This window comes from Lepidochelys kempii, chromosome 4, assembly GCF_965140265.1.
Source record: "Lepidochelys kempii isolate rLepKem1 chromosome 4, rLepKem1.hap2, whole genome shotgun sequence".
NCBI lineage: Eukaryota > Metazoa > Chordata > Testudines > Cheloniidae > Lepidochelys > Lepidochelys kempii.
Genome location: NC_133259.1, coordinates 57,495,130 through 57,521,505, shown reverse-complemented (window position 1 = coordinate 57,521,505; position 26,376 = coordinate 57,495,130). Strand labels below are relative to the sequence as shown.

The following is a 26,376-nucleotide window of genomic DNA, read 5'->3' as shown; positions in this document are numbered from 1 at the left end:
GTTTCTAAGTATGATACTAATGTTTTATCATATCTGGCCCAGGCTTCTCATAACTGCTCCCTATCTGCCTTTCCCCGAGAACAGACAGACAAAAGGGGAATCTTGTTTCATTTTTTAAAAGTTCGAGCCTTCCCATTGGCTCTTTTGACCAGGTGCCCACTCACTTCCTTTTACCTATGCATAGCAGTGAGACTTTTTAACCCTTTACAGGTAGAGCAATTAGAGAACAGCTACTAAGAGGGATTTTATAGCTACTGGCTGGCTGAGCATCCACAAAAGGGAGCTACCCCCTCTCCCTTCATTTATCACAGTTGTAATTTTACATAGTCAACATTCCTAACTTCAGATACAGAAATGATACATGCATACAAATTGGATAATCACATTCAGTAAATAACCTTTCCAATGATACTTACGAGACCCACCTTGTATAAAATATACCTCAGTTATGCCATATCCATATCATAAGCATATTTCCATAAGGAATATGCGGGGTAATGTCACAGGACCAACTTCTGTTTGTGAAAGAGAGAAGCTTTCAAGCTTCACAGAGCTCTCCTTTAGCTCTGTATAGCTTGAAAGCTTGTCTGTTTCATCAACAGAAAGTGGCCTAATAAAAAATAATACCTCAGCTGCTTTGTCTCTAATATTGTGGACCAACACTCTACAACATCAATACAACGAGTATAAATTGTACATAGAGCCCCAAATAATCACACACAATAATCTCTGATTTTTTCAGAGAACATAGTGTTTTATAACATGTCATATGCTCAAGCACAACTCCCAGTGACTTCATTTACAGCTGAGAGTGCTCAGCGCTTCTGCAACTCGAATGCCAGGGTTTCATGTGAGCCACCCAGAAAATGAGTGCACAATTAGAGACCACCTGTGAAGTAATAAAGTGATCATCAAGGGGTTAACTGAATTACTCAGAGAACTATAGGTTGGAGTCAGACTCCACCATTTTCATACTTCCTGTTTAGTTAGTGGGCGTTTCACCCACCACCACTTTGTTACATAGTTGAATAAAGCAGCATGTTCTTCTCAGCTTGCACTACTGAAAGTAGTGTGCATCTTGTGCACTGAGTGGTCCCTTTACAAAATATGAAAAGTTTGATTTTAATTAATTCCCAAGCATCATACAGGAACTCTATGGAAAAGGCTGGGAGAGAGTCTAGTTATTTGAGGGGCATTAAACTGCCTAAACCACAAGACCATCCTTTCTTTCTCTGCAGCTCCTTGCCTTATTCACTACACACCTACCAATGTCTGCAACGAAGGAGGCAGGGATCCTATAGATCTAGACCAGGGCCAGCAACCTGTCAGAAGTGAAAAGAAAAGGAGTACTTGTGGCACCTTAGAGACTAACCAATTTATTTGAGCATGAGCTTTCGTGAGCTACAGCTCACTTCATCGGATGCTCACGAAAGCTCATGCTCAAATAAATTGGTTAGTCTCTAAGGTGCCACAAGTACTCCTTTTCTTTTTGTGAATACAGACTAACATGGCTGTTACTCTGAAACCTGTCAGAAGTGGTGTGCTGAGTCTTCATTTATTCACTCTAATTTAAGGTTTCATGTGCCAGTAATACATTTTAACGTTTTTCGAAGGTTTCTTTCGATAAGTCTATAATATATAACTAAACTATTGTTGTACGTAAATAAGGTTTTAAAAATGTTTAAGAAGCTTCATTTAAAATTAAATTAAAATGCAGAGCCCCCCGGACCGGTGGCCAGAACCCGGGCAGTGTGAGTGCCACTGAAAATCAGCTCATGTGCCGCCTTTGGCACGCATGCCATAGGTTGCCTACCCCTGATCTAGACTCCTTCACTACGTAACCCTGGTTTATCCCCAGAGCACCATCCATCCTGTGTCAGGCAACCTTAATTATAGGCAGCACTACTTGTTCTGCCTATAATAACAATGTGAAACCAAAGACTCTATAACTTGGATATTTCTAAGGTGCCTTTCATATTGGTACCTAAGCACCACCACCCTTTTTTGCAGCCAGCAGACGAAATTCAGAGATGAATCCTGGTCATGTGCCACTTGAGGCATATTGCGCATGTGCTAATAAGAAGAGTAGGTTTTAACTTCTCACAGTGAGAACCTTTACTACTTAATTCACCTTAACCAGAAAGTGCAAGTGCTTTTTGGAGCTGTGGTGCTCGTCATAGCAAATAAAAGTATAAAGGCAGTTAACCCTTTAAAACAGGTGGGCTGCTCTATATCCAGGCACCAGTCTCTTCTTTTCTGCCCTGATTTACACCCCTGGTTGCCACATACTGCTCAGTGGGATTGTACTGGGTATAACTCAGCTCGCAATTTCAACAATGCTTCAACAATGGGACTGGAGTCATAAATCAGCCAAGCCTCATTTGAACAGAGGCTCTTGTTTTGGATTATTTAAAGCAGTTTTTAAAGGCCTTTCCTGCTGGGTGAGGAAGAATGTGCTGCATTCTTGAAGGGACCTTTAAAATCCCACTCAATGCTGCACTGTTTAGAACTCTCCCTCCTTCAAAATGCTACCAGCTTGTGACAGCCCTGGAGATACGTGGATCCACAAGAGAAAAAAAAAATCACGTCCCTTTCCCTAAATAAAAGTTTTCAGCTACTTTAGCCTTGTAAGTGCAAGTTCATCTTCTTCCCCAGCTGAAGCTCGCCCCCTCCCTTGCAGCGGCAGCCCTGATTGCTGCTTTCTGCTCCAGGTACCTCCCCCTCCTCCTTTTGTTTTAGTGTCAGGCAGCAGCGGAGTTTCCTGTTGACACCGGAATATTGTGAATGGGCAGGAAAAGCAAACGCCACCTTCTTTCATTTTCCCTTGGCTTTCCCTTCCCTCCCCAACCTGGTGGTGTGGTGTGGGTGCGCCTCTCTCTCTCTCCTCCCAACCTGCGTCTGGCTGAGCCTTGCTGGGGAAGGGAGGAGAGGAAAAGGCCCAAAGGGGATCCTCCACGCCTGGGCTTAAACTTCAGAGAAGAGGGCGGCGGAGAGAGATTTGCAGGAAGCTGCCGGGGCGGAGGAGAGGCGCAGGTGCAGAGTGGGGCGGCTCGGAAGGGCTGCTCTGCCCCGGGGCCGGCAGCGCAGCCCCCCCAGCGGTGGGGCGTTCGCTGCTCCCTCACTGAGCGAGACAAAGAACCCCCGGTCGCGCGCTCTCTGCGCTTGGGCAGGGGGGGGCCTGCTTTCTGAATGCCCCCTCCTCGCTGATGGCTGAAGCCTGGAGGCTGGAAGACGAAGAAGGGGAGCTGAGGGAGCTCGGCAGAAGGCGCAGAAGGGGTAACCTGACCTCGGCGGCAGGTAAGCAGGAGGCTTTCAGCTGAATGCGGGGACAAAGCCATTAAGCCCCGGAGTTCCGTTCAGTCCACCTACCAGTCTCACGGGCGGGTGCCCACGGGTGGGGCTGTGTTCGCTAATAACAAGCGGGGCTTCAGATTAAGTAGAAATGTGTTAATCTGTGATTGACCGTTACTTAACAAATGGGATTTTTCCTTACATTTTTGTTTAAAATCCTACCTGGAAATGGTTTTTTTAAAGGGTGGGAGGAGAGCAGGAAGGGGGGTCAGGGCAAGGTACAGTCACTTAACTGTGTTGTTCGCTTAATAGGCTCAACTGAATGCTTATCTCCTTGATGAATCAAAGGATAGTCATTAATATTCAAAGGAAAGGTGCAGGGTCCAGCTTCCAACAGTTTAACTCTCAGAGTGCTGTTTGCCTAAATTGGATGGTTAAATATAAATTGTATTGATTAATACTTAAAATGCCCTAAGGATCGCCACCCCAACAGGCAAACCCCACATTGCGAGGTGCCAGTGGGAAGCCCTAGATTCTGCATGTGCAATGGATTCTGTTGTGCAATGGAACTCCTCAGGGGCACAGGGGTCTGTCAGCCTGGGGATGTAGGCCTAAGTGTCAACAATGTGCTTAATGCTGTACCAGACACAACATTACAAACAGCCCCTGCCCTGAAGAGCTTACGGTCCCAGAGAAGATGGGGTGCACTGGGAGACCCATGTGAGGGAATAACTTTTTTATCAAAAAAGGAGGACTTGTGGCACCTTAGAGACTAACAAATTTATTTGAGCATAAGCTTTCGTGAGCTACAGCTCACTTCATCAGATGCATGCCGTGGAAAATACAGTGGGGAGATTTTATATACACAGAGAACATGAAACAATGGGTGTTACCATACACACTGTAACGAGAGTGATCAGGTAAGGTGAGCTATTACCAGCAGGGGGGAACCTTTTGTAGTGATAATCAAGGTGGGCCATTTCCAGCAGTTGACAAGAATGTGTGAGGAACAGTAGGGGGAGAAATAAACATGGGGAAATAGTTTTACTTTGTGTAATTTGACACATTCACTCCCAGTCTTTATTCAAGCCTAAATTAATTGTATCCAGTTTGCAAATCACATTTTTATTATGTTTGTTTACTTTCTGCATTTCTCTCAGTGTAGACAATGGAAACTGTCTAGTCATTTTCACTTGACAAAACTAGCTATATATGTCAGTTTTAAGGACTTGCTCCAGCAAGTCATTCTTTGTGTAGAAGGAATAATTATGTACATTTTAAAACTCTTTCCATTGGATTTTTTTTTAAACTAGTAGAAAATATTTATGTTAATCTTAGATTTTGTAAAATTGTGTGTGTGTTCTCATTCTGGAGCTAAATTTGATCTCAGAGTTCACTTTAAGGTATAAAATGATTATACAAAAAATAGAGGGCTGGATTCTCTGTTGCCCTGTACTTTGTATAGTTGCTTATACTAGTGCAAAGGGAGTGTAAATTGCTACTATGTGTTTTAGTGGTGTTCTGCACCTACTTTGCACTAGTGTAAATGACTATATGCATTGCAGTGAATGAAGATTCAGGCCAAGTCTACACTAGGAGCACTTTACCGCTATAGAAATACCTTGTATCAGTGATACTCAGACTGTGGCTCTCAAATGTGTCTCCTGTGTCTCTTTGCAGCACATGATATTGAAACACTGTGTGATTTTAATTAATAAATCTAAGTTATTAACCAATCAGGATGCTTTTACTATGTTATCAACCAGTTAAGTTATCAGCTTGCACTAAGTTATTAATTTACTAGCTGTGAGAATAATCTATAAAAACTAAATATTTTCCCTGTCATTCACACTACTGTGGCTCTTTTGGGTAATGCTGATCGCTAATTTGGCTCCTGAACCAGAGGTCTGAGTATCACTGCCTTATACTATGCCAGTAAAGTATTCCTAGTGTGGGCGCAGCTATCCTGGCAAAGCTGCAGTTTGTACACTTACAAACCAACAAAATATATTTCCATTGATAAGACAGTGTAGGCAAAGTAAGAAAAATGCCAGCATAGTAAAACCACTGCCTACAAATGAAATAAGCTATACCAATAAAAGCGCATCTTTGCCAGTGAAGTGAGCTGTCGCTCACGAAAGCTTATGCTCAAATAAATTGGTTAGTCTCTAAGGTGCCACAAGTACTCCTTTTCTTTTTGTGAATACAAACTAACACGGCTGTTACTCTGAAGCTTTGCCAATATAGCTGTGTTTACACTACAGAATTCTGCTGGTACAGCTGTGTTGGTCAGGGACATAGTTATGCTGGGAGAAGTCTAGACATATCCTGAGGCCCAGTATTTTTAAAGACGTGTTTGAGAAAATCACTTGAGCTGTATATACCAAGTTTTCTTCTCCTCGCACCTCCCAATATATATATATATATATATATATATATTTTTTTTTTTGGATTAAAAAAATAACTGCAACTTACAGGCAAAAGGTCTAATGATGGAAATGATCATGTAAGTAAGGGTGAAACAAACAATGGGACTATTTAAATTGAGAAATAGGGTAGTGAGTTATGCTGTATCTACCAATTTAAAACTTTACATTTTGTTGAAAGCAATACAGGCAACATGTGGTCTGCAATATTAAATGTGATGGATACACATAGGCCACAGTTATAAAATAAAAGTTCAGTTCATACATGGAAATACAGATGTGGGAATGAGCACTACCTCAGTCCCAGATGTATAAGGTGTGGTTCACTTATAAGTAGTGTTGAGAACCTAGAGACGTGTGGATTTTAAGAAGTTAAATACATAAAAATGGAAGAGAAAGGGAGGGGTATGTGCATGGAAATAAAGAACTGGTATGAAAGGTAAAAGCACAGGTATGCTTCCTAAGGGTCTGACCCAGTAAACACTTGATCTGTGAGGACATGTACTTCCATGAGTTTCCCCATTGTGTTTGCAGGATGGGGCCTTAAAAGAGTAATGAAGCAACAAACTATACTTCTTACGCTGCATTACCCACATTATATGTTATGGAGAAAAGGGACAATCTCTTCTTGGAAATACCAAGCAAGCCTTATAATAAGTATACTGTTGAGAGGGCAGGAAAAGATAGTGAACAGTTGGAAATTTTGGAAAATGCTGGTTTGTCAAATCAACACGTTCCATTGAAACGTGTTGATTTTGATGAATATTCAGCAGAAGCCAGGCAGGTTTCTGACAGATTCTAGAATGGTGATTCTAAAATGAAGTATTGCAAACTTCCAGGTCTGTGAAAGTTTTTGGAGGTTCATCCTGATTCTGGACAAATTTTTTTTCCCAAGACTTGAAGTTTTTTGCAGGCCTGAAAGTCTGTTTCCTGGCTAGCTCTAAAAATGAATATTCTATGAGGGGAAAAGAATCTAGTCCTGCAATGAGCTCCATTTGGCCAATAATAGAGAATGAGGATCATGAGACAGCCTCTATAATTTAATGTGTTCAAAATCTCATACTTCAAACTACATTTAGTGTTCAGAGTAACAGCCGTGTTAGTCTGTATTCGCAAAAAGAAAAGGAGTACTTGTGGCACCTTAGAGACTAACCAATTTATTTGAGCATGAGCTTTCGTGAGCTACAGCTCACTTCATCGGATGCACACCGTGGAAGCTGCAGAAGACATTATATACACACCGAGACCATGAAACAATACCTCCTCCCACCCCACTGTCCTGCTGGTAATAGCTTATCTAAAGTGATCATCAAGTTGGGCCATTTCCAGCACAAATCCAGGTTTTCTCACCCTCCGCCCTCCCCCCCCTCCCCCACACAAACTCACTCTCCTGCTGGTAATAGCCCATCCAAAGTGACAACTCTCTTCACAATGTGTATGATAATCAAGTGGGCCATTTCCTGCACAAATCCAGGTTCTCTCACTCCCTCACCCCCCCTCCAAAAACCACACACACAAACTCACTCTCCTGCTGATATTAGCTTATCCAAAGTAGGGAGAGTGGTCGCTTTGCCCTTTGTTTGCCCACTTGCTTAACCACAAATGTCTGTAATTTGCAATGCATTGTGTCATCTTCAGTGTGGATTAGAGAGGTCCTATTGAAGTTGCTTTTGATGTTTATAAGATTGTCATAGGACTCCTGGAAATGATTTTATTCCCACAGGGTGGCTGACAGTAAATGTGGTAAATAAGTTTTTTGCTACATGGATCAATAGCCTTTCTATACTTTTTTTTTTTTACTCTGTTTCTTTTTATGATTTTTTTTTCAAGTGTTTCAGACTCAGTTTAGTGGAATTTCTTCAGTTCAGCTGGTCAATTTTAGGCTACTGAAAAAATTCATAGCTTTCTACTTATGTCTAGACCCAGTTCAGAACAACCCTATTTCCTTTACACTCCTACACCAAACCTGTGCTAACTTGCTTTGGAAGCTTAGACCAATAAGCTGGGTCCAATAGAATAAATCAAGATTGCATCAGAAGCATACCATCTCACTAGTCAATGTACAGTGTGACAGGGCAAGGCCAGATGGGTATAGAAAAGTAGTGGGAGACAGATATATTAGCTCCAGGCTAAACAGATCCCTGGTACCAGGATAAGTGAAGGTGGATCACGGATATCTCCTGAGCACTCTGCAAGCTTTTGGTTTCGGACCCCAGTTTGTGGGTTTTCTCTGGGCGCTGTACGCCTCCACAGAGTGTCTGGTCAGGCTCAACTGGACCCTGACCGAACCGGTCCGCTTCAGGCGAGGAGTACGGCAGGGGTGCCCCATCTCGGGCCAACTGTACACTCTGGTGATCGAGCCCTTCCTCTGTCTCCTCCGAAGGAGGTTGACAGGGTTGGTGCTGTGGGAGCTGGAGCTGCGGCTGGTCCTGTCGGTGTACGCTGATGGCATGCTCCTCGTGGTCCAGGACCCGGGTGACTTGGCACAGGTGGAGGCTTGCCAGGCCATCTGTTCGGCAGCCTCCTCCACCCAGGTCACGAGTTCTGGCCTGGTGGTCGGTGACGGCTGGCAGGCGAGCTCCCTCCCACCCGCCCTTCAGGCCATCTGGTGAAGCGCAGGTCCGCTGCTCTATCTCGGCATTTACCTTTCTGCCATACATCCCTCTCTGCCGGAGAACTGGCACAATTTAGAGGGCGGGGTGATAGAGCAGCTCCGGAAATGGACAGGACTACTCCAGTGCTTCTCCCTTCAAGGGAGTTTTCTCACTTCACTCCCACCTGGTTTTATAGATGGCCATTTTAGCTAGGGCCAGGAGGAGGTTGACCAGGAGATCCCATGACTTTGTGGGGCCACGGATAGGGAGTTCATAAATAAGAAGGTGAGGGGAAAAGTGCAACCAAAAATGTAATAAAATATTTGTGAGGAGCCGGAATAGGGGCTGCAGCCTGGCACACTCCAGATGTGTGTGTGCCAGGGTTTCCCTCACACCGCAGAAGGGGCTGGTGTCTGGGATAGAGGTGAACCGTGCCAAGAACACGCCCGTGCTCACAGCTCCGTTGAAAACAGTTTCCAGGTTCGGAGGAGGTCCTGGTAGAAGACCGGCAGCCCAGAGAGGGTTCTATTCCCATCTTGCAGGGCTGATAAATGATGATTTTCACAAGTGACCTTGTCTGCATACAAACTTATATTGATGTAACTAAAACACTTAAACTGCTGTAGGTTTGTATGTGGGTGTCTAGTCAAAGGAAGCACTGGCACTTTTAGATAAGACAGTAGGGTGATTGTCTATACAGCATTGAGAACTAAGGCCTAAAGTTGCACCAGTTTTTTTTTTTTTAAATCAGTATGGATAAACCGGGTGCAAAACCTGAATGTTGAATGCTCTTATACTGGCTTACACCTGCCTTTACAATGTAAGCAAAATTGATATAAACCAGATGTAAAACAATTTAAGAGTGCCTACGTGAGGGGTTTGTGCCTGTTTGATTAATCTATTTTAGTTTAAGCCTTTGTAATTTATGTGTATATAGGCAAGGCTTGTGATATGTACTCTTGTTTAGAGTTGGTTTTAACCTGTTTAAAAACCATGTTCTACCCTAGGTTCTTACTTTGGCTAGAATGTGTCTTTTAAACATGATTATCAGGTGATTTGGCACATTCCATGCTATTCATCCAGCTTGTATACAGTACTGTTAGCTGACTTGGAATTTGGCCTGCATATTGGGATTAATGCTCCTATTATAGGATCTTTAATGACCACAAGAACTCTCAGCAAGGGTTGACTGGAAAAGAATTCTGATTTGCGAAAAATTTAAACATTTCAAAATTTGTTTTAATTCCACATCGGAGAGAGAACCACCTCAGAATAGCCTGGTTAGGACACTCAGCTGGAGTATGGAAGACTCGGGTTCAAGTCCCTGCCCTGTCTGAATCAGATCCCTAATCACTAAGCTGTTGGCTATTTTGAGGGTCTCTCTCTCAATTCCATCTTGTTGACATAGATATATTTCCATGAAACAGTTCAATTTAAAGAAAACCGTGTTTCTGACCGAAAAAAGTTTTCAGATTTTTCTACCAGCTCCACTCACAACTATTGCCTTTGTGAAAATTGGTGGTTTCACAGGTTCCTGTCAACTGTTCAGTCTTTTCCAATTTGTGTGCTTTTGCAGTTCTGTTTTGGGTTAAAGTAAACCCAAATAATTTTATTAGCATATGTTATTAATGTTTTACCTATCTCTACTCTGTGTCCTATTAACTGAGTTTGGGGCGTACATTAATTTGTATAGATTAACATTGAGTAAATTTTCAATTTGTATGCTTTTTAAAAACAAAACAAAAATATATTTACATGGTGATACGTATAAATATATGCTCACATAATCTAAGTAATCCATTCTTTCCCTTTTACATAGAGAAACATGCAAAAAAAAAAAGCCACTTAATTAGTTTTGTTGCTAAGAGTACAACATTTGTTTTGAATTTTAGGAGGCCCTTTTGTGCTAATATTAAAGTGGTTTTAGTTGTTTTAAGAAGGCAAACTCAAAATTTATCATGTGCTATCTATGTCCCTATATTGAAATGGGAGCACTTTTAGTTTCTTCTTATTTTGAAATATTAGTTTGTGGCCACAGAACTTAATATTTTGGATGGAGCTCAGCTGGCTCATATCTCAGCAATTTTTGGGTAGACCAATATAATTTAACAATTCACTTTTCTGCCTCTCTAGCCAGATCCCTTTCAGAGTATCCTTAGATCCTATAAGCTTTGCTAATTTAGAGTAAGGCTTAAAATAAGGTGTGAGAGGCCTTAACGGTTTTCAGGATAACCAAGTCTATGAGTATGTTTACACCGGCAGAGTTACAGCACCAGCGGGTACGGTGCTGCTCAGAGAGCACTGAAGGGAAACCACTGTTGTGTGTTTACACTGTCAGCTGCCTGCACAATAGCATGTTCACCCTTGCAGCGGTATTCGGAGTGGAGCACTCTGGGCAGCTATCCCACAGAGCATTTCTTCTGCTGCTGCTAAGAGTTGTGGGAAGGCAGGGGGGTCACAGGGCATCTTGGATCCTGAGTGCTTAAGGAAAAATACAATACGAATGACAACCCATTCTGTTACCTAAAGGCTCAGCGTCTTTTGTTCTCATTTGGCTGTTGGGAAAAATACAGTTCCATTTCACCTTAGAAAACTTTAATGGACTAACTTCACACACAATCAATACTTGTTAGAAAATCCTTTAAATATAAACACCTTCCCTTGTTAAGGTATGTTTATTTGGACTGGCTGGGTGATTTGAGACTCTGCTTCACAAACACTGAAGAGACCAAAGGCTATTCAAATAGCTACCTACTATGTACTTCTGTGATATCTTGAGGGAGAGAAGTATTTTATTTGGATGCTGTAGCAGGGTGGACTCACCCCTACCTACTTTCTAGCCCACAATTGGAGACCACCTTCTGGTAAAACACCTCATGCAGTTTATTTTAGTGTTCTTTGCCACCACTTTCACAGACTATGCATCCTCATCCCAGCAGTAACATGGAGCCTTCAACACCTGACACGAGGCTTCTTATGGCTCTGGCGCTACAAGTATACTTCACTCTCTTCCTCTCTCTCATACTTCCTTCCAGTGCCTCTTGTACCAGCTGAGCTAATGAATTAATGACAGGTTTCAGAGTAGCATTCGTGTTAGTCTGTATTTGCAAAAAGAAAAGGAGTACTTGTGGCACCTTAGAGACTAACAAATTTATTTGAGCATAAGCTTTCATGAGCTACAGCTTACTTCATCAGATGCATTCAGTGGAAAACACAGTGAGGAGATTTATATAGCTAGAGAACATGAAACAATGGGTGTTACCATACACACTGTAATGAGAGTGATCAGGTAAGCTGAGCTATTACGAGCGGGGGGGGACCCTTTTGTAGTGATAATCAAGGTAGGCCATTTCCAGTAGTTGACAAGAACGTCTGAGGAACAGGGGGTGTGTGTGTGTGTGTGTGTGTGAAACATGGGGAAATAGTTTTACTTTGTGTAATGACCCATCCACTCCCAGTCTCTATTCAAGCCTAAGTTAATTGTATCCAGTTTGCAAGTTAATTCTAATTCAGCAGTCTCTCACTGGAGTCTGTTTTTGAAGTTTTTTTTTGTTGAAGTATTGCCACTTTTAGGTCTGTAATCAAGTGACCAGAGAGATTGAAGTGTTCTCCAACTGGTTTTTGAATGTTATAATTCTTGACATCTGATTTGTGTCCGTTTATTCTTTTACGTAGAGACTGTCCAGTTTGACCAATTAATGAGTGGCTTTTAATTCCCGCCCACCCATTCCTGTCTATCAGCTGGGAGGCTGATAGTCAGGTGTGCTCTGGGGCAACTAATTGGCTCAGTTGCTGTTGACCAGCACTTTGTGAGAGCAGATGTATTTGTGGCCCACCACAATAATATCACTGGCTATTCTAACCCTGTTGAAAAAAGGAATGCTCCCAAAGTGAGTAAACAATTACAAAACAGGCAATCATTTTGCCTATTCAAACTCTGTAAGTGATTGTAAAATTCCAAGCGTAAATTGACAAAAGCATAAAATGACACCAGTCTGTCAATTTTAACAGTCACTAAGCAGTATTGGAAGCTCCTAAGCACAAAGCAGTCTTTAAACTTCGTAACTTGGAAGTAACACATTTCCTCCTCTTTGGCAGGAGATATAGTGCTGTGAAAAGATGAAAAGAATGCATCTGCCCAGTAATGCATTAAGCTCTTTGGGTGAATATTTATTCTTGAGGCAGTTCCAAGTGATTGCTGATCACTAGAGATCTTCCAGTTATCATGAGAAGTGCATATTCTATAGCTTGTCAAAGAGGGAAACAATGAACTACAACCACCTTTTTTTAAAAAAAAATGTAGATAAGCTTCTACTTATGCCAAAAGAAAAGGAGTACTTGTGGTACCTTAGAGAGTGCTACTCTGAAACCTACTTATGCCAAGTATCAGAGGGGTAGCCTTGTTAGTCTGTATCCACAAAAACAATGAGGAGTCCGGTGGCACCTTAAAGACTGACAGATTTATCTAGGCATAAGCTTTCGTGGATAAATTTCTGTATCTATGCCTTTATGTCAGTATGTTTATGCCTGTATCTGTAATTTGCACTCCATGCATCTGAAGAAGTGGGTTTTTTACCCACAAAAGCTTACGCCCAAATAAATCTGACAGGTTTCAGAGAAGCAGCCGTGTTAGTCTGTATCCGCAAAAAGAAAAGGAGAACTTGTGGTACCTTAGAGACTAACCAATTTATTTGAGCATAAGCTACAGCTCACGAAAGCTTATGCTCAAATAAATTGGTTAGTCTCTAAGGTGCCACAAGTCCTCCTTTTCTTTTTCCAAATAAATCTGTTAGTCTTTAAGGTGCCACCGGACTCCTCGTTGTTCTTCTACATATGGTGTAAACAGAAAGAGGAAACAATGAAAGTTTGAGCCTGTCTCATGCCCAGCACCTTGTTCTGGTTTAGCGCTCCGTCTGTACCCCAAAAATGACAGAGCTGCAGATCAGTTCTGTGTACACTACAATATTGCACCATTTCAAGGTTAAACATTGCAGCTTAGTCTTTCTAGTACCATTTTGTTCCTAAAGCTTTATTATTGTCCACACAAATAAGTTTGCCAGAGTAAACTAATAAAATGCATGCACACACAGCACTTATTCTGTACCTATGTGGAGGGGGCATCTATTGTGTAATTCCCAGCACAGTTCTTGCAGCAGGTGCACAGCATAGGCAAAGGCACATACCTGGCAACATATTATGTATATTATAGCAGGAGTTGGTACCAAAATCCTCTATAGTTAGGTTGCCTAACACTTTGCACCAGAAAAGATATATTACATGTCAGTGTTTGCCACCGGATTTTGGAATTTGAGAGTTAGAAAACACTGTGGCAAGAGAAGTGCCTATGAAATTCTGCTCAGGTTTGGCTTAAACTTTTGAAAATCACTATTTCCTTTCTGTACCTCGTCTTGTCAGCTAATTGAACATTCTAATATAAGGGTGGGCCAACACTATGACCAGTGGAGCAATGCTGCAAACTCCGGGGACCAGGAAGCCTTTCTAGGAAGAGGAGAGAGAGAGCCAGGCCAGGCTCCACACAAACAACCCCTTTAGACTCCACACATGAGCCCACTGGCCCCTACCCTATTCTCTAGGGGCACCACATGGGGAAGGAGCTCTGTCTATCTCCTGAAGGGGAAAAAGAGGGAGAGAAACAGCCCAGGCTCCCCTGACCACACCCTAGACCCAGCATATGGCTCCAGCAGCCTCTTTCTCCCTTTTCCTGCTACCAGCAAACTTACTTAGTAAGCCCTGTATCCTGAGCTGAGGTTCAGAACTCAAATCCTAGTGGTGATGCATGATGGGGAGGTTGCTACAGTCAAATTTGTTTTTACTGTTTTTTCCTTTTTTAAAACCCTAAGGAATTACATTTTACACACACACACAATTTTAAAAGAATGTGACTAAGTTGCAAAGTCAAGCACTTGAAAGTTAGAAATCCCAGAATTAAGGTTGCCCATACCTGGTGATATGCTACCAAGAAGCATCTGATCAGATTAAAAATGTGCTTTCAGGTAATACCCATGCAAAGAATCACACGTTTTTACAAATGTATGATTTTGTACTCTGAATAAAACATTGGGTGGTGGTGTTACTTAAAAACAAGCTTTGTTACATACATTTCATAGGGTAATCTTTTATTTTCTTGAAATGTCACCCTAACTTTGATACAAATTATTGTATTTTAAGGATGAAATCTCTGCTTTTATGAGGTATCAAAACAGTGTAAATCACTTTAGTCCTCCTCAGGAGTAGCTTATAAAGCACTGTAGGAATCTATTCAAGGTGTAGAAACTTCAAAGCAACTTTACAAAAAATTGATCTGATCTTTAAAAAGCTTTTACAAAGTTTTCAGAAGCCTGATGAAGTTTTCATATAATATGATACATTTTCTATTTCTGAGATGGGTAACTCCAACAATAGATACTTCAAAACATAATTCTACTACACAGGGGTGAAAAATTTCAAAAGCTCCTAAGTGATTTAGTAGCCTAAATCTCATTGAAAGTCAATGGGATTTAAGTGGCTGTCCCATTTTTGAAAATGGGACTAGGAACTCCTGAAAATCTCTTTAGGAACATCTGAAGATCCCTAGATCTTATTGAAAGGAAGCAAATTAGAAGTTTCTAGGCCAAACCTTTTTAGTGATGTGTGTCAAAGTAATATTAAGAGAATTAAAAACGTAAGTTTCCCCACCTCCATTTTTAAACCCATGTCAGAAACTATTTCTCCAAAAAATTATTCCCTCCCCCCTTGACATATATATGACAAAAGAAGTGCCCAGGCCCATATTTTGTGAGAAATTTGAAGGGTGGAGAGGTGGAGGGAGGACAGGAGACAAAAGTCAGCAAAATTTAGTAAGTAATCTCTAAAGGTCAGGTTGTAACATCTCTCTGTAAAACACGAGAAGAAATACAGAGAGGGATAATGAGTTTACTGCACATGCCAGGGATTCCTTGCATCCCTCGGTGCCCCCTCAGGCTCCCATCCCCCACTGGAGGTACACAAAAGCCCTCTGATCACTGCAACTCATTTCCCCCCAGTTGCTTGCCAGGGGTTGTGTGCATACCCCTATTGGCCCCAGTTTTCCTCCCCACCAATTTTTATTCATCTTTCTGTCTGGGAAACAAATCATTCAGCATGTGAATATGTAAACTATTAGGAGGACTAGCAGAGATGAGCAGGGGTATAGTTATGTTGGAAGGTGTTAATGGATTTCATCAACCAGTTCTTTGATTTATAGACAATTGCAGAGGTGCTTGAAGCTGTGGCTGTGCTAAAAAGCTGGCATGGGCTTCATGTGTGCCCCATTTTGCCTATTTTAATTTTCTGATTCCCCCCTCCCCCAAATCAAAAGGATTCTGGCCCTAGATGCCTAAAACGTTCCCTGAAATTTTGGAATTGATTGGATTGGATGTGGCATTCAATGTTAGCATGTTACAGACAGACAAACAACAAAGTGTCATCAAGTTGACTGTAAGGCCTTCATGAGGTCAGCCAGTAAACTCTGAAGACAAAAAATTTATCAAACGCTTTACTCATGAATCATATATTAGATTTTATTTGTTAAAAAGAGGTAGGGCCAGTTTCTGCACTCATTTATACTAGTGTAAAAGTGGGGTCACTACTGAGATCACAATTGATTGGTAGTGCCCCTTCAAGGCTTCGTCTGCACATACCAACATAATTTCCTCCTTTGACAGGATTACTGGTCTAGTGGAGAGAGGTGAAGCAATAGACATGATACATCTTGATTTTAGTAAAGTTTTTGACACAGTCCCACATGACATTCTCATAAGCAATTAGGAAAATGTGGTTTAGATTTAAACTACTATAAGGCAGTGGTTTTCAAACTGCAGGTCGTGACTCAGTACTGGGTTGCAGAATGTAAGGCACTGGGTCGTGGTGGCTCTGGTCAGCACCGCTGACCGGGCCACCAAAAGTCCTATCATTGGTGCTGCCCGGCTAAGGCAGGCTAGTCCCTACCTCTTCTGACACTGCTCTGCGCCCCGGAAGCAACCAGCAGCAGGTCTGGCCACTATGCAGGGGGCCATGGGGCTGCCCCAGCCCTGAGCGCCCCCCCCAAACCTGGAGCCCCCTCCTGCACCCCAAGCTCCTCATCCCCGGCCCCAGCCCAGAGCCTGAACCCCCAGCTCAGAGCCCTGACCCCCTCCCACACCCCAACCCCCCTGCCCCCTCATCCCTGGTCCCACTCACAGCCCTCACTCCTGTGCCCCAGCCCTGAGCCCCTCCCACACCCTAAACCCCTCATCCCCAGCTCTGTTGAGTTGCAGGCATCAACAATTTTCTTCAACTGGGTTGCCAGAGAAAAAGTTTGAAAACCACTGCTACAAGATGGGTGTACAACTGGTTGAAAAACCCTTCTCAAATAATAATTATTAGTGCTTCACTTCTTAAACTGAGAAGGTGATTCTACTGAAGTCCCATTGGGATTAGTCCAGGGTCAGTACTATTAAGTATTTTCATTAATGACTTGGACTGGAGAATGTGCTTATAAAATTTGCAGATGACAACAAGCTGGGAAGGATAGCTAGCACTCTGGAGCCCAAGATTAGCATTCAAAATGACCTTGACAAAGTGGAGAATTGGTCAGAATGCAACAAGATGAAATTCTATAAAGATAAATTCTAAGTACTACATCTAAAGAAGGAAAATCAAATGCACAACTGCAAACTGGTGAATAACTGGTTAGGTGGTGGTACTATTGAAAAGAATCTGCGGGATTCTAGTGGGTCACAAATTGAATATGAGTCAATGTGAGGCAGTTGCAAAAAATAACGTCCTGGGGTATATTAACAGGAGAGTTGTATATAAGGCCCTAGAGGTAGTTGTCTCCCTGTACTCCACATGGATGAAGGCCTCAGCTGGAGTATGGTGTTCAGTTCGAGTCACTACACTTTAGAAAAGATATGGAGGGAGTCCGGAGAACAACAAAAATGATAAAAGATTTAGAAAACTTGACTTATGAGGAAAGTTTTAAAAAACTGGGCATGTCTCGTCTTGAGAAAAGAAGACTGAGGGGGGACCTGGTAACAGTCTTCAAATTTGTGAGGGGTTGTTAGAAGAAGGACAGGGATCAATTGTCTCCATGTCCACTGAAGATAAAACAAGAAGTAATGGGATTAATCTGCAGCGAGGGAGACTGAGGTTTTTATCAGGGTAATTAAGCTTTGGAATAGGCTTCCAACAGTGGCGTAGCCAGGGGGGCAAAACAGGGGGAGCGGAGATAAAAAAAAAAAAAAAAGCGCCCCCCCTGCTACTCATCTGGCGGCCCTCCGGGTCTTCAGCAGCCCTTCGGCGTTGGGTCCTTCACTCACTCCGGTCTTTGGTACTGAAGGACACCCCTCCCCCCCCGCCACCACAATGCCGCCAGCGACCGGAGCGAGTGAAGGACCCGACACCGAAGTGCTGCTGAAGTACCAGGGGGTGGCGCCTTTTTTTTAATCTCCACTTCCCCTGACCTGCCGCCGAAGACCCGGAGCTCCGCCGGGTGAGTAAAAATTTTAAAGGTGCCAAGTAATTAAAAAGGCGTCACTTCTGCTTGGCGGGGGAGCGGCCGCTGCCCCGCTCCCCCCCTAGCTACGCGACCGACTTCCGAGGGAGGTTTTGAAATCGCCATGACTGAAGATTTTTAAAAACAGAGTGGACGAACATGTGTCAGGTATGGTCTAAGTTTACGTGGTCCCGCTTTACAACGGGGGGCTGGACTTGGTGTCTTCTTGTGGTTTCTTCCAGCCCTACATTTCTATGATTCTATAGTCTTTGTACTGATGTAACTCTTAGTAAAACAAAAACAGAAAACAATAAAATCACACCACAACAAAAGTTTCACTAATACAAAAGCTATAGAAACTCTTTTGGTCAACATGAGAAACTTGAAATATTGACTTCTGCAGCTAACTTAGTTGTCTTCTCCTTCATTTTCCCATTTATTCATAATCTGGAAAAGAAAAACAAGATTTCCTGCTTTTTCAGGTCCCAAATGTTTTCTCAATTTGGAATAAATTAGTCCAAAGGAAGAAAATATTCTTTCTACACTGGCAGAAGAAGCTACTGCTGTTAAAAGTGAGATGGTCACTTCAACAGTCTCTGAATTGAAGTGCTTAAGTGACTTACAACAGTTTACTGGTGTGACTTTTTCTTTAAAACATCATCAGCAAACATTTCTTGAATGGTTCATCCTTAGCTCTGAAGTTTATTATAGCTGGCATTACAGAAGGAAGATTGCTGGATGTCCCTGTCATATCCAACTCCTCTTCTTCAGCAGTTAAGGTTTGACCCTGGTACCGAGCATTGAGAATATTTGCAAGAAAATGAGCTGGAGATAGTGCTTGTCCCGTTCGTTTTTTTTAATGCTTGTAATTTAACTGTCATTGCATATTTCTCTTTTTAAGATCTCAGTTCCTTTCAAATTTCAACAGCGTCAGCAGTAAAACAGCTATTTCCCTGCATTTTGTTCCAGGCTACAGAAATAGGCTTCAGGGTACTCAGCATGTGTTCGCCATTTCTGTTAAGCACAATGTTGAGAATTTTGGCTGTGACAGTGCCATCGATTTTTTTACAATTTTGTTCACAAACTGTCAACGGATTAGGCCAGTTCTTGATATAGTGCTCAAAACAGTCCACTGCTGAGTTCCACCGCACGTCTTGTGGGAGAGTTAGCTTGGTTCCTCCCACTTTTTCAGAGCAGCTGCTGCAAAGTGGTTGTTCCAGAAGTATTTTGCAATTTCAACAACATTAGTCTTTATTTCTTTGAAGTCTTTGGCTGGGAGGTGCATCAAATGAGCACTGCAACCGTATGTTATTAGCTTAGGACGCTCTTCACACTCTCCTAAATAATTTCTTCTCATCTTGGATACATTTGCAGCGTTGTCTGTGACCAAGCTGTGTACTAGATATTTGATTTTTTTCTTCACAGTTTGTTATAGCTTTTACTGCTCCTTCTTGTAACTATTCTATTGTACGCATTTCCTGATGTATCAATTGTTTCTGTAAGGAAGACATTCCCTTCTTCAGTTGTCACACAAGCACATACAATAGAATCATTGTGAACATTGCTCCACCCGTCAAGACTCAGGTTAACAATTTCACCCTCTTGACCTTTTGCGCACTGCTCAATTTCTCTTTCATACACTTTATCCAGCAATTTCTCTGTGACATCTGCTCTGTTGGGTGGACTGTATCCTGGTCTTAATGACTGAGAACCCACACTTCATTAACATGGTTCAATCATACAGAAGGGAGAGTTTGTTGCCTAAACAAACCGGGCAATTTTTTCATCAATTACCTCTTTTTGTAATCTGCTGGTTGTTCTCACAAACTTACCTATGGTTGTTTCTGGATGCTGGAGATTTTTTTCCCCTTTTTGCTGCAGGTGATATAATGTGGCTATGTGACATACATAATGTGACTGAAACACTATCATTGGCACATAACTCTGAAACTATAGAAAATGATGGTGATCTTGAAGGTGGATAGTCTTCAGAATCCTGTATGTTGAGGATGGATTCTCCTAAACAAAATAAGTCAATGCAGTTATTTAATTATTATTACCATTTTGCTCATTCACAGACAGTACTACTTTAAAGGTGAAATTGTAAAAGGAAGATCTGCATATTTCAGCTATTTATATTTATCACAACTGCATCTAAAATGATAGTACCATAGAGTAACAACTATATTTTTGGCTCAAACATTAGAATTCAAGAATAGTCCAGAAGGAAGACAGGCAGTCCTTAAGAAAGAAATATGAAATAAAAAAAGTTTACCAACCTGAAGATCGTGCATGTTCAGACATGTTCCTTTCATCATCTTCAACGCAGCTTCCTCTTGAGAAGGAACACTTCTCATGATGTTGTTTCATGTGGGCAACCAAGCCTTGCATTTCTTTGTGGCACTGTTTGCATTTTGCATGCATGCCTGTCTTAAAATATTCCCAAACTGGGTCTCTCTTACAGCCTGCTGCCATGATAGGTTTTCCCTTCTAGTGAGAGAATGGTATGGTAGATCTCAAATCAATGAAGGCTACACTCAGAAAGACCTCAAGACTTCTGGAATATGCTGCTCAAACAGTTTCACTTTGTTTCTCCTGCCTGTCCCTCCCTTCTCACATTTATCTCCAGATTTCTTCTACTTGTCCAGATCTATTCCGCTCCCCAACAATCTTCTATTCACTGAACTTTTTGAAACTTTGCACTTTTAGAGAGAGGTGAGGGATTGACTCTGGGTACACAAATTAACCGGCCACAACCCGATTGTCCCTCTGCAATTTCTCACCTCTCTACATTATTTATTTCATTCATTCATTCATTTTAAAACATATTTGCTGTTAACAAGCATGTTATCTCTGGAGACACAAATTCTCAATTTGAGAACTGCAAAACTAAGCATCTCTGATGGTATCTTCTAGGCTGAGTACTGAGTCCCATTGGACAGATAGAAAGATTAACCTAAATAATACGGAAGCTCCTGGAACCCCATAAGAGTGGGTCCCTAATCTGTGAACTATTGGAACTTATTTACAAAACTTTTCTTAAGCATGTCATGAATATATTCTCATACTTTAGAATTTATAATCTCTATTCCATTATGAGATATCTTTGAGCTGTAATGTATCTGAATTAAAACTATCTTTAGATTAGGTTTTTTTCCTCAAAAAGCATTTTATTGAAAAAATCTGATTTTAAATAAAACTTTTTTTTTTAAATTTGATTTTTATCCACCCTGCTTAATACACAGGCTTCCCCTTTAAGCCTGGGATCAGTCTCCTCAGTTCAAATCTTTTGTCTTCCCAGCATTCTTGTAGCTTACAGAACAGGTGGGAGAGAAGAAAAGCAAAGGTATGATGCTACTGCCCCCTATTTTATGTCCTCAGTCCATAAGCCTGAAAAACACTAGCCCATATATGTCCTGGGGGGCTTTGCTGACTCGGAGTAGAGCAATCCCCTATTGTGTTATGCTTGCGTAGCCCTCTAACAGCATTGTAAATCCCTTGTTTACAACTCCCCTGTTGATTAATAGTTGCTTAACACCCTCTTGGGGTGCATCACCACCCTTGTTGTCATGGGGGAACTAGCAGTAGAGTCTCTGAAACTTACAACATATTTCAGTAACAACCATACAGCAAAATCTCATAACTTCATACACACTAACTAATATACATATTTGGACAGAACAATGGGTTTCAGCAAATCATGACTTCTCGTATGTTATTTTACATGGCATGTTTTCTATAAAATATATCCTATTTTGAGGGCCTCAGTCCTGTATGCTGCCTTTTGTGAGCCAGGGATTCACTTGCAGGGAACAGCACAAACATTGGGACTTCATTTTGTTCAGAAATTTTTAGAATCAGCCTTCTATTCTGTGCTCACAAATCAGATAGCTAGAGATCTAAATGCCATCAGCTGGGCCTGCGGTTATTTGTAACAGTAAAATTCTGCCCAGAATTGCAAAATTATAGAAACAAAATTGGAAGCTAGGGTAAAGCCACTTTTGAAATTAAACCCTTTGTGACCGAGTCTCGTGCCGCAAATCATGTTAAACAGAGCTTATTTACTTCTTAATGAGCCTATAACCTCAAGAAGACCAGTGTTTTATTATTTTTATGCTACTTAGAAGTAGTACATTCCCTTGATTTTTTTTTTTTAAATAAAGCTCAGTCGAGAAGTATGGTCGATGATGTTCTTTCTCTATTTTAAGCAGTAAATAAAATATGTTTTAAAACAGCTGTACCATTTCCTGTTTCAACAAAGAATTAAAGGGAGAAGGGATTTGCATTAACTTCCTGCATGACAGCATTCCAGTTGTGGGGCCTGGCCATGGAAAATCTGCCAATCAGAAGTGGGCTCTGGAGGAAAGCTCTGGTGCTGTTGTTTACATGTTCTTTGACTCCTTTTCTCCGCTGTTGCTGGCACATTCACATTCATGTTGTACCAACTTGGAATGTCCTGTCAGTATATTGCTGTTAAATGGCTGCAAAAATGGCAGGGAAACTGGGATCCCAGCAACAGATGGCAAGTAGACTAAGTGGGAACCTCTGCCTGTCCCTGAATAGCCACAGGTAAGGCGGTTACCTGGGAAATTTTAAGGATGGAATGAGCAAGGCTTTCTTTGTGTGTTTGAGCCACTGCTTTTGTGGCTCTGGTTTGAGACATTACATTTGATTCTAGCTAGCAAACTGAGCACGGTGGGGTGTGATGAAATGGAGATCAAAGTATAGCAGAAATTTAACAGATGATGTGCTGCAGGGCTGTGAGAATCGGAGCTGAGCACCTGTAAACTGAACATGAGTTGGATGTGGAAATAAGTGTCAAGTAATCAGTTTTACTGACAAACTGCAGCAAGATAGAATCAAATGCAAACCCATGCAGAAATGGGAGAGGGAAACACTTTCCCACTGTGCATTTGTTACACAGAACAATTGACACAAATATGTTCTGTTTGTCTTTGTTCTACTAGAGAACAAATTGTTGCTCAAATACAAGATTTTAAATCTCAAAATACATGTCAAATGGACAGGAGGATCTTCATGGATATCTATATTTCTTAGGGTTAGACAGGCTTTTTAGTAAACCAATAGTTTACTAATACAAATAAAGAAGCTTTAATCCTAAAGGGCGCACACAGAATGTAAGAGGCAAAATAACTGATCAGTGGGGATATAATCAGTAAGAACATGCTTCTAATTATAAATTGGATCCCTTATTATAAATAAATCAAGAAAGCTCTATCTTTGGAAAATGTATATCTCAATAGTATATAGAAAAGGAGTACTTGTGGCATCTTAGAGACTAACCAATTTATTTGAGCATAAGCTTTCATGAGCTACAGCTCACTTCATCCGATGAAGTGAGCTGTAGCTCATGAAAGCTTATGCTCAAATAAATTGGTTAGTCTCTAAGGTGCCACAAGTACTCCTTTTCTTTTTGCAGATCCAGACTAACGTGGCTGCTACTCTGTAACCTGTCAATAGTGTATGAATCTCATTTACTTTTCTTTCAAAGAGTTCAAGTATCTTTAGTATATTCAAGTATATTAGATAAAATATTTGCCATGCTTGAATGATAATTTTAACTCTTTTTACTTTAGACAGGATAGCTCTACTTGTTTTTAATGTAATATATTCATTGTTTTGCATATAAGAATATTTGAAAAGTCAAATGAAAATTCATATTTTAAAAATGCTTGTGGGTCTATATAAGAAACAAATATATGCACTTTTCAGTACAATTTAGCTAAGTCCTTGACTGCACCTAATAGACTTCATTTAAATTTGCTGCTCAATTTCATTAGACACCAGTAAACTCCCTCTTCTAATACTACTCTAAATAATCAAAGCCCTGATGGAGAGCATAAAAGAACTCCACACCTAAAACTGCAAGGAAAGCAAGAGTTAATGTTAGAGCAGTACTGAATTCAGTGTATTTGCAGATGTTGCAACAACTGACTGCTGATTTTTTTCCCCTCCATCCTGTCAGGGAACTCTGCCAGCTATGAATCATGGAATGATTTTTTTGCGCTGAGTAATCTGTGGTTTCCCTCCCCCCCGCTTTTCTTCTTTAAACTAAAGTCCTTTTCATTTTAGCGAGGAGCTTAATAAACAGATAAAAGAATAAGCATGCAAAAGGTTGTGTTTTGAGAAGGGGAATTTAACAAACGTAAACATTTCTAGTTATTTTATCTTGTCTCTGGCAAACCAATTAAATGCAGACAAACCGTCCCATAAAAGAATTTCTATTTTCATTCTATTTTTGAATAGTCCCTTTATAATATTTAATAGTATGGTGTGAAAGTTGTTTCAGATTTTTGTACAAGTGTTGCTAAAGAACATTAACATTTTTGTGCTGATAATGTTTCCTCTCTTCTCAGATCGCTCTGAAAGAAATAAACCAGACTACCGTTCCTCAGGGTAAGAACTCTATTCCTGTATTTATTTCTCAACTCCCTCCCCTTCCCCCCACCTCTTTGATGGTGTGGGTTAGGGAGTTTAGCCAATTCACTCTCCTTCAGTAATAGTAAGAAAGCATTAAAATTCACTTTGGATTAAAATTAGCTATTTTATTTTTCTAATGGTCTAAAATCTTAATAGATTTAACAGGTTTTCCCTATTGTCTTTTTTACTTCAAACACAAAATTGCAAAGGGCTTGTTTATGAAATACATACTGGGTTGTTTGATAAAACTATGACTTAAAAAACAAAAGGCCCCAGCAATAAATTGTTAAATGCTGAGACAGTGACTTCAGCTTCCCTAAATTTCTGAGTGTTTGCTTCTGTGACAGGAATAAGAACTCTCAGTTCATACACATGAGCATCCAAATATTACCAGAGCTTAGATGTGAGCACACCTAAAAGTTTGTGAGCTGGAAAAGGATTATGGATATTACAGATTCATAGATTCCAAGGCCAGAAGGGACCATTGTGATAATCTAGTCTGACCCCCTGTATAACACTGGCTATAGAACTTTCCCAAAATAAACATCTAATCTTCATGGAGAATACAACCCTTGGTCAATTGTTCCAGTGGTTAATTACCCTAACTGTTAAATTCAGACCGAAAAGGAGGTGTAATTTTGTATCTAACTTCAAATTCTAGCCACTGGATCATATTATATCTTTCTCTGCCAGATTGAACAACCCATTATTGAATATTTGCTCCCCATGTAGGTACAACAGACTGTTATCAAGTCACCCTATAACCTTGTCTTTGTTTCATTTGTTTGATTGTGCGCCTTATGTCCATCACTATAAGGCATGTTTTCTAATCCTTTAATCATTCTCATGGCTCTTTTCTGAACCATCTACAATTTATCAACATCCTTCTTATACAAAAGAACTCTCATTGATTCAGAATTCCCATTAATGATAGGCAGAGCTATGATTTTGTCATGGAGATCATGATGGTCACAGAAATCATGATTTTGAATTAGGTCCATCTGTGCAGGGGCAGATGGGCCAAACTGGAGTGGCATTATGACCCTGTGCACTAGATCACAATGCCAATCAAATTTGGCCTGTCTGACCCTTTGCTTCCATCTGTGAAGGGTTGGACAGGCCAAACTTGAGCTGTGCTGCAACCTTGTGCCCTAGACTACAATGCCCAGAGTAGGAAGCTAGGCCCAGCCCTGTGAGACTGGAGCTGTTGCTGTGGAGTGAATGCAGGGCTGGCTTGCTCTCCAACTCCACCACCCAGGCCTCACCTTTCCGCACCTCCCATTCCAGGATCTGTCTTTCCATCTTTTTTTTTTTTTTTTTACCCACATCTCTGCTGTGAAATTTATTAAAAAGTTCTGTGCCCAAATTGCAGTCTTAGTGATAGGCCATAAACTTTCAAACCATTAGATTCTGATTAAAATCCTGAAAAGTCTGATGCCCCTAAAGTTTATCTGAATCTTGTCTGGTCACCATTTTCCTCTTTTTCCCCTCATCCATTTTCCATTGCTATCTTTTCCTCAGCTCTATTTTTTTTTTAATTTCTGCCTATCACCTTATCTCCAACTCCCACTCCTGAACTCCCTCTTGCTACCAGAGAGTAAATGGAGCAGTGGAGGATAATGCCATTTGAAACAAAGCTAAACTCTTTTGAGCCTGTCAGCTACAACTGCTGTCTCATGTTCCTTTCCTTCAATTCTATTCTAGACCCTGTCCAATTTGTTTTTTCTCCCCCATACTCCAAGAATACAGTTCTTTCCCCTAAGTCTCTAATGACCTCTTCTTTGTTAAATTTTGGGCAAGTTGTCCATTCTCATCCTCCTTCACCAATTGGTTGCTGAGGCCAGGACTTACTCCTAATGCACGGACATGACACAGAACAGTTTGTCCCAGACTGCGTTGACTGTGAAGTTTTAGACAGCACCGTGTCACCAAAGTCACTTGACAGCTATTTTCAAACATGATAAATAGAGCTTGTTGAAAATTTTCTGACGGAACAGTTTTCCATCAGAAAATGCTGGTTTGATGGAATCGAAGTGTTTTGCTGGCAGGCAGACTGGCAGGATAAACTTGCCTGCCTGCTTTGCTGATTTCCTGCTAGCCCACCTGCCAG

At 41.2% G+C, this 26,376-nt stretch overlaps 1 protein-coding gene across 6 annotated transcripts in view; it reads left to right on the top strand.

Moving 5' to 3' along the window:
- Positions 1–2,756: 2,756 nt before the first annotated feature.
- The window catches only part of SH3D19 (SH3 domain containing 19), a 118,614-nt gene continuing 94,994 nt past the window's right edge, over positions 2,757–26,376 (top strand). For 5 of the 6 annotated variants that reach the window (XM_073341345.1, XM_073341339.1, XM_073341341.1 and 2 more), the window contains exons 1-2: positions 2,757–3,297; positions 24,203–24,242. In XM_073341345.1, coding sequence (XP_073197446.1) covers positions 3,207–3,297; positions 24,203–24,242 — 131 coding nt within the window. In that variant the 5' untranslated portion in view covers positions 2,757–3,206. Of the gene's footprint in view, positions 3,298–22,236; positions 22,395–24,202; positions 24,243–26,376 lie in introns of those variants that run through there. The other variant, XM_073341343.1, reaches the window with a different exon arrangement.